At 38.0% G+C, this 13,524-nt stretch overlaps 1 protein-coding gene across 1 annotated transcript in view; it reads left to right on the top strand.

The window, feature by feature from the left end:
• Positions 1–13,524, top strand: part of LOC140486206 (glycerol kinase) — a 110,467-nt gene that overhangs the window by 13,930 nt on the left and 83,013 nt on the right. Inside the window, exon 2 of the mRNA XM_072585024.1 lies at positions 11,932–12,005. Within this exon, the coding sequence (XP_072441125.1) occupies positions 11,932–12,005 (74 nt within the window). The remainder of the gene's footprint in view (positions 1–11,931; positions 12,006–13,524) is intronic.

Genomic DNA, 13,524 nt, shown 5'->3' with positions numbered 1-13,524 from the left:
CTATCAATATTTCTCTGTAAACTGTTTATATTCCTCTCACAACTTGCCTTTCCACCCATTTTGGTATTGTCTGCAAATTTGGCAACAACAATTAATGACTTCCTCCAAGTCATTAATCAGGTGGTTGTGGAGTACACAATTGTAAGACACAGAATTTATAGCAAAAGTTTAAAGTGTGATGTAACTGAAATTATACATTGAAAAATACCTTGATTGTTTGTTGAGTCTTTCATCTGTTAGAATGACCATAATAGTTTCACTTCTTTCTTATGTAAATCACAAAACTTTTTTTTAAAAGTTACATTCTCAGGTTAACTGTAACAATTAGTGTCAGCCAGATAATATGTTGAAGGTGTTAGCCCCCTGTCTTCCCTGTCTGTGCCATAATGTTGAGACTGATTCTAATCTTAAAAGTGAGTTAACATAGTCTTATATGGATTCATGCAGTTTTTAAGCAAAGTACAATGTAACTCTGCAATTACAAATTCACCCCACAAACGTATATGTATATGTGTGCATGTGTAAGTGTGTGTCTGTCTGTCTGTCTGTCTGTTTGGGGTGGAGGGTTTGTGAGTGTGAGAGAGAGTGTATGTATGTGTGTGTGTGAGTGTAAAGTGGTCTAAGTCTGTGAGAGGATGCATGCGTGAGTGTGGGAGTGTCTGTGTCTGTAGGAGTGTGTGTGTGTGTCTGCGTGTGTGTCTGTGTATACATGTGTCTGTGTGTATGTGTGTGTATAGGAGTGTAAGGTCCGAGGTAGAAACACTTCTGTCTGTTGATTGTTGTGCGGTGCCCATTCATCCGTTGCTGTAGCCTTTGCTTGGTTTCCCCAATGTACCATGCCTGAGGGCATCCTTACCTGCAACGTATGAGATAGATAACGTTGGCTGAGTCACATGAGTACCTGCCACGTACATGGTGGGAGGTGTCCCCACGTGTAATGGTGGCGTCCATGTCCATGCTCTGTCACGTCTTGCAGCACCTACCGTGACAGGGTTGTATGGAATTGTCCTGAGAGCCGGGCAGCTTGCTATGAACAATGATCTGTTTGAGGTTTGGTGATTGTTTAAAGGCGACCAGTGGAGGTGTGGGGAAGATCTTGGTGAGGTGCTCATCCTCATTGATAATGTGTTTCAGGTCATGAATAACATGGCGTAGTTATTCGGCTCCTGGGAAGTACTGGACAACGAAGGGTACCCTGTCAGTTGCAGCATGTGTCTGTCTCCTAAGGAGGTCATTACGGTTCCATGCTGTGGCACATCAGAACTGGTGGTCAATGAGTTGAGCATCATACCATGTTCTTATGAGGGCATCCCTGAGTACCTCAAGGTACCAATCACGTTCCTCCTCATCTGAACAGATCCAGTGTATGCGTAGGGCTTGTCCATAGGGGATTAATATGTTTTGGGTGGAAGCTGGAGACGTGTAGCAATGTGAGGTTGTCTGTGGGTTTGCGGTAGAATGTCGTGCTGAGATGTCCATCCTTGATGGAGATGCATGTGTCCAAGAATGAGACAGAAAGTCAAGAGTAGTCCATGGTGAGTTTGATGGTGGGATGAAACTTGTTGATATCACTGTGTAGTTTTATCAGTGACTCCCTGCCATGGGTCCAGAGTAAGAAAATGTCATCAATGTACCTGGTGTATAATGTTGGTTGGAGATCTTGCATAGAGAAGAAGTCTTGTTCGAATCTGTGCATGAAGATGTTGGCATATTGGGGTGCAAATTTGGTCCCCATGGCTGTTCCATATGTCTGGATGAAGAACTGGTTGTCAAAGGTGAAGACGTGATCGAGGCTAAAGCGGATGAGTTGTAGGATGGTGTTTGGAGATTGGCAGTTGTTGATGTTGAAGTACTGAGGTTGTTGCCGCGATGCCATCATTGTGGGGGATGCTGGTGTAGAATGCGGAAATATCCATTGTGACACGGAATGTTCCCAGTTCAACTGATCCGTGGGTGCTGAGTTTCTGTAAGAAATCATGTAGTGTCGCGACAGAAGCTGGGAATCCCCTGTACAATAGGTTTCAAGATGCCTTCAACATAGCCTTCAACCACCTGATGAAGGAGCGGCGCTCCAAAAGCTAGTGCTTCCAATTAAACCTGTTGGACTATAACCAGGTATTGTGCGACTTTAACTCTCTGGGATTGAAGGTCTTTACTCTTTCTCAAAAGAGAAAGCAGAGTCTTAATAATTTTAAGGCAGAGGTGCTAGAATCGTGATAAGCATGGTCATCAAAGGGTATAGGATAACCAGGATAATAGATTAATCAGATTAACTGTGATCGTCTTGAATGGTGGGATAGGTTCAAGGGGCTCAAAGGGCCTGCTCCTGCTCCTAATAGATGTTCATAATACTTGAATGAAAAAAAAGCAAGGAGTAGGATTAATTAGAAAACTCTACCAAAAACCTGGCACAGACACAAAGGGTCACAAGACACCTTTTTATGCTGTCTTTCTACAAATCCCCCTTTATATATTGTTAAAACAATATTAATAAAAATCTGCATGGATTTAAATATTTTTTTCATCCGACTTTATCTACAAATTCTCTCAAAATGAAACTGAGTCTTTTCAAGTCCTGATGAGGCTCTAGAAATTTGGTCAGTTGCCATTAAAAACCTGCTCAGTGAACACATATTAAGGAAATGAACGCAGTATATTTTATCTAAATGTGCCCATGCAACGTTTGCTGTTTATATGTTCATCACAATTAAATTTTAGTGTGCTTATTGGCTTCAGTTACTACGTGTAATAATTGGCCTTTGTTGTTATCAGTTTCTTCATCTAACATCTTTCTGTGCCAGTGAAATAAAGAACTAAGAACGGAAGAACCAAGAGCAGAAGGCAATTCAGCCCCTCAAACATGCTTCACCATTTGATATGTTCTTGATATGTTCATAGATGACCTCAACTCAGTCTCCGCTCTAGTTTACTGCTCGCTCTCCATAATCCTTCAATCCATTACAAAATTATTCAATGTGTAACCATCCAGCAGACTTGTGCTGAATTCCAGAGATTTAACGATCCTTTAAGAGAATTAATTTCTACATTAGGCATTATTTCATTTTCTATAAATGCGCTTCCTAATCCTGAAGTATGGACACTTCTGTGTTATATGCCTGCTTAGTTCGTGGTCACAACCATTTGGGTCAGAGTACATAATTCTGAGTCATGGAAAGCAACAGGTTAACCTCTTGCAAAATACTGTACCTTGTAACATTGGAGTTACTGATCTCTAAGCAATGCCAACAGGACATGTGTCAAATCTAAAATAAGGTAACTGAAAGAAAAATGGCATGGAACTAATTTTGCTGTTCGAAAGTAGCATTTTAATCTTGTACTACTGAGTATTTTCAAGAGTGTTGTAAAGCAATACACTGTTACCAGATGAGGACAAGGCTACGTATAATGACATCAGTGATTCAAATGCATTTTGAAGTGTCATTCATCAACAAATGGTTTAAAATATGGACTTTGATCATGTTGCATAAACATTCCAGGTTCGAGCTATAGTCAAGCAGGATTCAGGGAATTGGGAGATGGTGTTGAGTATGAAAATGTGACTGGGCAGGAAGGCATTTCCATTGTAGACTAGAATGCATCCTAATCAAAGGTTTTGGGTTAAAGCAGCATTGTGGTAGAAGGAAAGCCATTGATATCTGATAATATTACTATTTTACCATAATTTTGTTTTCAAAAAGATTGCTATTACAGTAATATATTCAGCCTGATTTTTGCCAATGTTTGGGTTGGAAACACAGGAGGGAGAAATTTTGGCTCTGTAAAACCATTTTTTTTAAATGACTGTCTGCACTTTGGATTTTCAGTGTGGAGCTGCATGCTGAATTGAGAATCATGCCCCAGTGACCTGGGAAGAGTCTCAGAGGATGCACAGTTCCTCAAGCCTGCCTCAGGAGCCAGCACTTGAAGCAAAATTTAAAAATAAAGATTAAAACCAGAAATATTCCTCCTGCTCTCATCCCATAAACTTCCAATCCCCATCCATGCCAGCAACTCTACGATCTTTCTTTAGCTTTTTGCCATCCTCTTCCCATTAACCCAACCCCATTTACCCTATACCCCTGTGCCATCCTTTGCACATCTACCCTCCTCATTAATCCTCATGCTATATGTGTCACCCTATGCCTACCTATCCATACCCATGGCCCCATTCCCATTTACCTATTCTCCATGGCCTGTCAAACCCAGTGCCTCTGAACCGACATCCTATGCCTTTGAACCCACATCCACCATGGCCCCTCATACTTCCTATTCTAACCAATACCCATATAACTTGGTTCCTTTAACTGCCATGTGTCTGTCTCTGGGACCCTTAATTGTCCTATGCTATCTCATCTCCCACTCACCACTCTTTGCCCTTTCTTATCTGTACCAACTTGCCTGTCATCCAGCATTAGCTAGAGTCAGGAAGCAAGAAGCATTATGATAGAAATAAAAGCTCACAGTCTTTTGGTTATGTCACTACTGGAAAACATAGTCTCTCATTGATTTAAAAAAGTAAACACCCAAGACAGAGAGATTGCAAGAACAGATTACTTATGAAAAGAAACATCTCACTTGAGTGGTCAATGTCTTGTCTAAATAACATTTAATTTGTGGTCAATACTTAAAAACCTGAGGCAATAGGCACTTCTATTCAGTTAGTAGGTGGAGCTATCAATCCACAGGCTCCTCTGTTGTGAATTAAAAGCAGATTACAAAACATACACAAATACCCATGCAGACAACACTCCAACTGAGAAAAGTGCTGTATTTTTTAAAGTGCACATTTATAAACAATTTCCTTCACAGTTAACTGTTTCAAAAGACATCTCAACTAATTCCTGCTGATCCCACCCCCCCCCCCCCAGTATATTTGACCCATTCTCCTAGGATTACCAAATGCCCTAGATGCCCTCCGTCAAATGATCTCTAACCCCAAATCCTAAAAGGTCCTGCATCTAAATCTACATCTCTCCAAAGTATTACTCTAGCTATCCAAAGGAAAGATACTTTCTTAAAGAAAAACAGAAGTTGCTGGAGAAGTTCAACAGGTTTGGCAGCATCTGTGGACAGAAAGTAGACTTACTGTTTCGAGTTCAGTGACACTTCTATCTGGTCTAATTTCCACATTCAGGGGGCTCCAAAATCCCCTTTCAAAAGAAGCAGTTGATCAATTAAGTAGCCAGTTAGTTAGCTTTAGGAAGTGGGCACTTTCAAAACTCACTCTGTCCTTAATCCAGCCCCGTGAAAATTGATAGACAAACAACAGAGCAGGACTTGAGAGTCCCAGCAAGTGCTGTCATTCTTGCCCCAATAGAGGCACACTCTGTCCCACAAATTAGAGTCTAGATACAAATGATATCTATGAATTTTTAAACAATACAAACTGTTAGGTGATAACACAATTAGGCTTGAAATTTCACACAGATGGAGAATCTCACCATTATTACAAAACTCGTGGTGGGGGCCCAAATCTGGGAGTCCTGCCCCAAACTCAGCACATACCATTTTCGCAGATGGGGGAATGATGAGAGGTTCTAAGTTGCACTTTATTGTTCATGTAGACACAAATAAAGAATAGCTGTTTTGGTCTGATCTGTTTTTTGTTTGTGAAATGTCCAAGATTTTATTTATCTTCTTTAGATCTGGTAAGAGAATAGATCTAAGCTGCCAAAGATTACCTGTTTGGATACATCCTGGGATGCCTTTGGAAGTGGTTGAGTGATTGATAAACATAGGTATGAATGTGCGAAAGGAGAGCCTAATTTTGTGTTTTATCCTATTTTTGACAGTGCTGGAGCACTAAATCTAGCCTTTTGCTCTGACTGCCTCAGTACTCTGAACCTCCCACCATGACTCCCACCAAGTCCAGCCACTGGGAGAAAACTTTGAACTTCCAGGGCACCTTGCCTTGATCAGGTTTGCAAAGCCAGGAATTATTCCAACCCAGGAGCAAAATTCTCACCTTTAGTTTTCTAGGTGCAAATCTCCCAATTAAATTTTGTGATTTTTCAGCACGCTTCCTACTCAAGAATAAGAACTGAATACAGTAATCATAAAATTAGCTTCTTGCAATCAATGGCATGAAAGGGTGGCGCATTAATGAGGTCCATGCTTGTGAGGGTGGAGAGTTCCTCAATTAGGTCATTGAATGTTATGTAAGAGAGGAAACTAAATATATTTTTCCACAGTTGCTCAAGTCCCAATAGAGCACTAATTGGCTTTTTGTTTCAATAGTGAGAGCATGCTGCATTATTGGAGGTTGTGCCTTTTGGATGAGACATTAAATTGCAGCCCCAACTGCCTGTTCTTTGCTTCAGCTGAATATAAAAGGTCTTGTTTTACTTTACAAAATTGAGAATTCATTCCACCTTCAAAAAGATATCAATGTTTCATTCAAGTTGTTTGCTATTCATTCCACCTTGGAAAAAAAACTTCTAATATTCATTCAAATTATTTGCTATTTTCATGACTTTCCAGTATTCAAATTGCATATAGTATTTGCCAACATAATAATAGCTCCACTTCTAAAATAATTCACTGATTTGTGAAGTGCTATGGAACCTGAAGATATTGATGAGTATATTCAGAAAAAAATCCTTATTCTTTGAGAATCATTGGCAGATGGGAGTTTCCTCAATCCAAATTCATTTTCTGAGGGGAAACAATTTCAAACCGAAATAACTATACTACTGGTTAGCTACATGCTCTTTTTCATATAGTTTAAATGTAAGCACTTACTTCCACACAATTTTTAAATCTTAGTCATTTTGAATAATTGCTCAGTATCAGAAAAATTGTGGACTGGTAAAATAGCTTTTTCCGTTTAATTTTGATTTCCTGTCAGAGTCCTTTTTGTGATCATAATTTTATATAGCTTTTAACTTTGTTGTGTAGCATTAAAATATTTACCTTTAAAATCAAAGCAGGAATAATGACCTTTTACTTGTTGATAATGTAAAGATGTGCTAGTAAATATATGTATTTGGATTTCTTGTAAATTTGAACATATGACTTAGCCATTTCAAATGCTGCGTCTTCAAATTCTCATCAAGTTATACATTTCTTCGCATATCTTGAGCTGACACTGGACATTCTCTGTAATTTAATGCTACAGGTCAAGAATCCTGTGTCTACTTGAAGCATAGTATAACTCAAGCTATAATGGAACTGCTTGAGAGAAATAGATACTGTAACCTGGTGTGCTCCTCCTGTGTACATTTACTTTATCTTCTGGAGGCAAACTGGCTCTAATAAGAGGAAGCAAATGTAAACCAACTCACTAAATTTATTCTGCCTTCTGAACAAATAGAATGACATAGTCAATGAATTTAAACCTGCTTCATTTCCTCTTTCTAGTACAGAAAATAGAAGTATACCACAGTATTCCTGTTAATGGAGTGAATACACTGTGCTAGCTAGCAATTTCTCTGAATCAGCAATAAACATTTGCAGCATGTCTTCCCTCTAAATTTGAGTCCTTTATACTTTCATGCAGACCTTATTTTCCTAACTGGATAGCAAACAAAATTAGGATGGTAAAATTAGGTTTGTTGTGAATTGCATTTTAAATCATGCTGAATTTTCTTATGCAATTTCATCCTCTGTATTCTGTGTCCAAGAATTTATTAGTTAGGCCTTTAATCAAGTTGGTTACTGCCTTCATAGGTGGAGAGTTTTTTAGCAATATATTTTACTGAGTGCGTGTGATTTAAAATATTCTGCTCAATTGCAAAATCTTGGCAAGATTTGTATTTAAACTGTATGAACAGACTAATTTGTTACAATAATTACAGGGTTACATGATATTTACTACTGGTAAGGCATCTATCTATTTCATGAAGCCACCTTTATACCCCTTCAGCTGCAATACAGAGATAAAATCTTGTGCAAGTACCATCTTTAAAGTAATTTAGTTGCCAGCTTTCCTTCAGAGAGCATATTAGTTGTCTCAACCCCACTTCCCCTACTCTTCTCACTAAACCAGTCTCCCCCATTCTTTATATCTAGAAATGGGCATGTTGGAGCCAAGTTTCTCAGTTTCATGATTTTTGAATGTGAATTTGTGGCTTCTGTTTAAAGAACTTTGATCTAGTTTCAAGTTGTACAAGCTTAGAACAGAAAGTCTAGTTGGAGTCAAGAAGTGGAATTTTTAAATTTTAACGCGAACACTCACCTGCTATTCAGATATCAAGAATTAAAAGCGGGGCATTGTCTCAAGTAGGTATGGATAATATTTTTATTAGCTTTTTGAGAGGAGTCCTTAACATTTCCAAATAACTTTTTACTCTCTGTGATATTTTCTTTTTGTGGGGCTACTCAGAAAAAATATTCTGGACTTTATCATTTCAAAGATAAGTTCAAGATTGCATGATTTTAAATGTTAAACCGTATTATTTCTCAAACATAAAAGCCCTGTTGACAAAATTGTCAAAATTCTGATGTTCACCAATTTAATTGGCAGGATGTTTAACTTGAATAATTGAGTGTGGTTACAGTGAGAGAGGGCTGTGTGAAATAGATATAATTTTAAGCCTACAAATCTTAGTCCTTATTTTATTTAGAAACTTAGATTACTTTAGTTATCACCTTCTGAAAACACATAAGCTGATTTATCTTTTGTTGATTAAAACTGAATAGTTTTCTAAATATTGCAGTTCACAAAGACAACACTGAAATTCTTTCTTTCATTGTTTTATAGTTTACAAATGCACATATAAAACGTTTTTTGACTGTAACTTCCTTCATACATAAGTCACATGGAATCTTTTCCTTTATTATCCAGGGTATATAACATAAGAGCCAAGGAGTTTATGCTTGAATCTATAAGTAATTTGTTAGGCCAAAGTTCTATTACAGCGTGCAGCTCTGGTCACCTGATTACAGATAAGATGTTGTTACACAAGAAAGGGTGCAAAGGAAATTAAGGGTGTTGCCAGGACTGAAAAATGCAGCTGTAAGGAAAGATGGATGTTGTGGGTTGTTCTCCCTGCAACAGAGGAGACTGAAGGGAGATTTAATTTGAAGTGTAAAAAAAAGAGGAGCCTGGGATAGGGAGGATGAGAAAGGTCTGTTGGCCTAAGGATGTTGATGGGACTATTGGGTTTGAGTTATAAGATAGGCTAGAACGTTTTTCACTGTAGCATAGAAGGTTGAGGGGTGACCTTATCGAGGTTTTAAAATCATAAAGGGCATAGATAAGGTGAATAGCTAAGATCTTTTCTCTCGGGTGGGGAAATTCAAAACTAGGGGGCCATATTTTTAAGGTGAGAGGAGAAGGATTTAAAAGGATCTGAGGGGTAGGGCAACCTTTTTATACAGATGATAGTTTGTATATAGAATGAACTGGCAGTCGTAGATGAAGATACATCATTTAAAAGACATTTGGACAGGTACATGAATTGGAAAAGTTTAGAGGGATATAGGCCAAGCACCAGCAAGTGAGACTAGTTCAGTTTAGCTTGGGAAACTTGATCAGTATAGATGAGTTGGTCCGAAGGCCGAAGGGTCTGTTTCCATGCTGAGTGACTCCACCTCTCTGTGAGAGAGTCCAGTGACTGAGTTAGTTAGATTTAAAGTGATTGGTGGAAAGGGATGAGAAAACATTTTTCACCCAAAGGCTGGTAGTGCCTGAAGCTCACTGCCTGAAAAGGTAGCATAGGCATAAACCCTTAACTCATTCTAAAAATGTCTGGATATGTACCTAACGTGCTGTAATCTACTGGACTACAAATCAAATGTTAAGTAGGATTAGACTGGGTGACTCATTCTTCTGCTGGCGCAGGCACAATGAACCAGATGGCCTTTTTTCTCTGTTATAAACCTTCTATTCTAACTGGTGTAAGGTTCGGGCAACTCTCAAGTGCTTGTTAACTGATGATGATGCTAGATTTGATAAACCTGGTAATTTTCTCTTAAATTCATGCCCAGAAAAACAATGGATCATATGGTCATTTGGTGACATTCTCAGTAAATCTCCACAAATTCTCATGTCAGTAATCACATCCAGGTGTTAATAGTTCAACTAGTGTCCCTGTAATGATCGTTCAGAAAATATTATTTGCAAGTATGTTTGAATATTTGATTTTTTTTTGTTATGACCAGGTTGGGGTGAATCCGCTCCCCTCTTTTCAGCTTCCTCGTTGTTTACAACAAAGGTTTAATTTTGTTTTGGTGCAAAACTGTAACTCTTTCCAACTGGCAAGGTTTCTCAGAGTTGGAAAAAGGAGCAGATCTGTTATTTGCTAACCCTGAGGAATATGATAAAGACACAATGTCAAGTATATGGCCTTAGTGAGTCTCACAGGTACAGGTACAAAAATAAAAGTGGATAATGTCCAGTATAAAAGGAAAATCTTTTGAGAGTACTTGAGACAGGATTTAACCTAAGACTATGGTTGGCTTATTGATTTCTGGCCATCAGTGAAGGTTGCTTTTAATTTTAAGTAATAGAGTCATAGAGCTTTACAGCATGGGAACAGCCAGTTTGGTCCAACTCATATCCACGCCAGATATCCTAAATTAATCTAGTCTCATTTTCCAGCATATGGCCCATATCCCTCTAAATCCTTTCTATTGATATACTCATCCAGCTGCCTTTTAAATGTTGTAATTGTACCAGCAGGCACCACTTCCTCTGGCAGCTCGTTCCAGACATGCACCATCCTATGCTTGAAAAAGTTGCCCCTTAGGTTCCTTACTAATCTTTCCCCTCTCACCTTAAACCTATGCCCTCTGGTTTTGGACTCCCTCACCCCAGGGAAAAGCCCTTGGCTATTCACCCTATCCATGCCCCCTTGATCTTATAAACCTCTTTCAGGCCACCTCTCAGCCTCCGACACTCCAGGGAAAATAACCACAACCTTTTCATCCTCTCCCTATAGCTTAAACCCTCCAACCCTAGCAACATCCTTGGAAACCTTTTCTGAATCCTTTCAAGTTTCACAATATCATTCCTATTGCAGGGAGACCAGAACTGCGCACAGTATTCCAAAAGTGATCTAACCAATCTCCTGTAGAGCAGCAACATGACCTCCCAACTCCTGTACTCAATAAAGGCAACATACCAAACGCCATCATCTCTATACTGTCTACCTGCAACTCCACTTTCAAGGAACTATGAACTTGTACTCCAAGGCCTCTTTGTTCAGCAACACTCCCCAGGATCTCACCATTAATTGTATAAGTTCTGGCCTGAGTTTCCTTTCCTAAATGCAGCTCCTCACATTTATCTAAATAATGTTCTTGGTTTCTTGGTGTTTCTTTCCAGTCAATGTTGCGACAGATTTTTCATCTTTAGACGCACAAGAGAGCCTTTTTCAGCATAGAAGTTCTACATTCAAATGTCAATTTCTCCAGCTCAGTCAAAATGAGTTCCTTCAAATATAAAATGGTTGTCTCTTCTGGATGTGGAAATAATGATTTTAGGTTTGTTAATTGTAGACAAAATTTCATCCTCAACACGTGAACATTCTCATTAAGTTGCATCTTAAAATAGGAAATTGAGGGCCAATTTATGCCTCCCTGGCAGGGACATCCTGGCTAATTTAGTTGTTCTGACTAAAAGTGTTAGCTTCAGTTCTGCTGTCTCTTGCTTAATCCATATTGGTTTCATGAAATTTGACCAACCAGTGGGCCAGGTGATTGCTGTAGCCATTGTACCTTAGTGTTTTTGGTCACTTTTTAAAGTAATTTCAGTATCAAATTAGACAATTGAATATGATAATCATTAGTCCATGTTTTATATCATTGTGGCATATTTTAAAACGTTCATCATATATAGCATGATATTTGCCGTTTTTCATTGATGTTGACTTTCACTATAGTTGTAGATAGTATAATGTTATAGTAGATAAATACAACTTTTTTCTAATGTTGATTTATTATTTTTTTACTGCGTGAATAAACTGACGATTTACAACCACTTTACAGGTCTTTAATCCGAAGACAGCTGAAATCATTGTTCAACACCAAGTGGAAATTTTGCAGAAACTTCCACAAGCAGGGTAAGATCATTACAATTCCCTTGACTGTTTACCTTGCTGGCATACTTGCCTGGTGACGTGGTGGAGTGGAAGGGGCAGGGAGAATTCTTAAAACTCATTGGTAATTAGAACACATTTTATCACTCATTATAACATTAAACAAATTGATACATTTTATGACATTCCAGTGCAGGTTCAGCTTGACTTCCAGCTCTGTGATCCTTTTGTGTTAACACTGTTGCAAAGTTCATTAACTGTCTGTTGCAATTAATACAATTTTTTAAAATCCAATTTATTCAGTATTGAAAGTATAATATACCAATTTGCCACCTTATTTTATGAAGCATCAGTAACGATCAGTTAATTTTGCGAGAAGATATCCTTCCAAATGCATTCATCTTTTTCTGGAACTGTTTTGAGTGTTTCAGATTGATATTATGTAGTATACTTAACCAAATTCTGTCAATTATCTCCCATTTTCACACATTAGGTTATTTTAACTCACTAGTTGGTAAACTGCCATTACCACACATCACCCTAGCTACTTTATCTGCATCATCATCATCATCATCATCATCCTCATCCTCATTTCCACTGTGCCTCGGTACATGTGACAATAAATTCAATTCAATTCAATCCATCACCAGTGTCATATTATTTCCTTTGTCTATAAAATTGGCTAACATTCTTAACTGTTCTCTGCATCAAATGCTGCTTTAAAGATCCTTGATTTTCTTCTACTCAGACTAGCGTTCACATAATTTGTGACTACCTAGTCCTTAATTTTTTTTAATGCTATGTTTATTAAAATTTAGTGATTTAAAGTGGAAAAATGTACATCTACACTGTGTAAATGTGATGTTAAAGTTCATTTTTATAATAGCATTATTTCCAAAACGACGTGTAATCAAGAAGGTACTGAATCAGTTGATTGAGGAAGATTGAAATTTCTTTCAATTGATTGATAGTTTGAAGTTCAAATATGCTGTAATTTTCCAAATGCTGTTAGAATTTCAAAAGGGGAATATGAAGGAATAATATCCTTTTAAAATATGTTTATGTTGAAAATGCTGCTTTTGTGCAGCCTTTCCAACCCTCCAGTTTCAATGTAGTAATGAGTTCCCTATTGCAGTGTAGAAATCAAGCACAAGGCACTTCGAGCCTGGCATTTTGAAATCTCTTCTGTTTCTTTTTTGGATGGTATTATGGCAAGTTTTATAGACTACGGGTTTGATTGAGTTCAAAAATGTTTCAAGTATCCTTCTGACTAGTCCTAATTCAGTAATCTGAATAATAATGGGTTTACATTCATTTAAACATTGTACAGAAAGCTTGAGTATTTAGAGTAATTGACTGTTGGCATGATTCCCTCAGCTGTTTAGAACAAAGGTTTATAGTGTCAGAATAAAGAGATGGCCATTTAAGACTCTGAGATGAGGTAATATTTCTTCACTGAAATGGCTGTGAATCTTTAGAATTATTGCCATTTGGGAACTTGTGGGTGCTCAATAATTAAGCATATTGAAGACAGATCAACAGG

Source organism: Chiloscyllium punctatum, chromosome 15, assembly GCF_047496795.1.
Source record: "Chiloscyllium punctatum isolate Juve2018m chromosome 15, sChiPun1.3, whole genome shotgun sequence".
NCBI lineage: Eukaryota > Metazoa > Chordata > Chondrichthyes > Orectolobiformes > Hemiscylliidae > Chiloscyllium > Chiloscyllium punctatum.
Note: the sequence above shows the minus strand (reverse complement) of the source record. Positions and strands in the feature narration are given on the sequence as shown.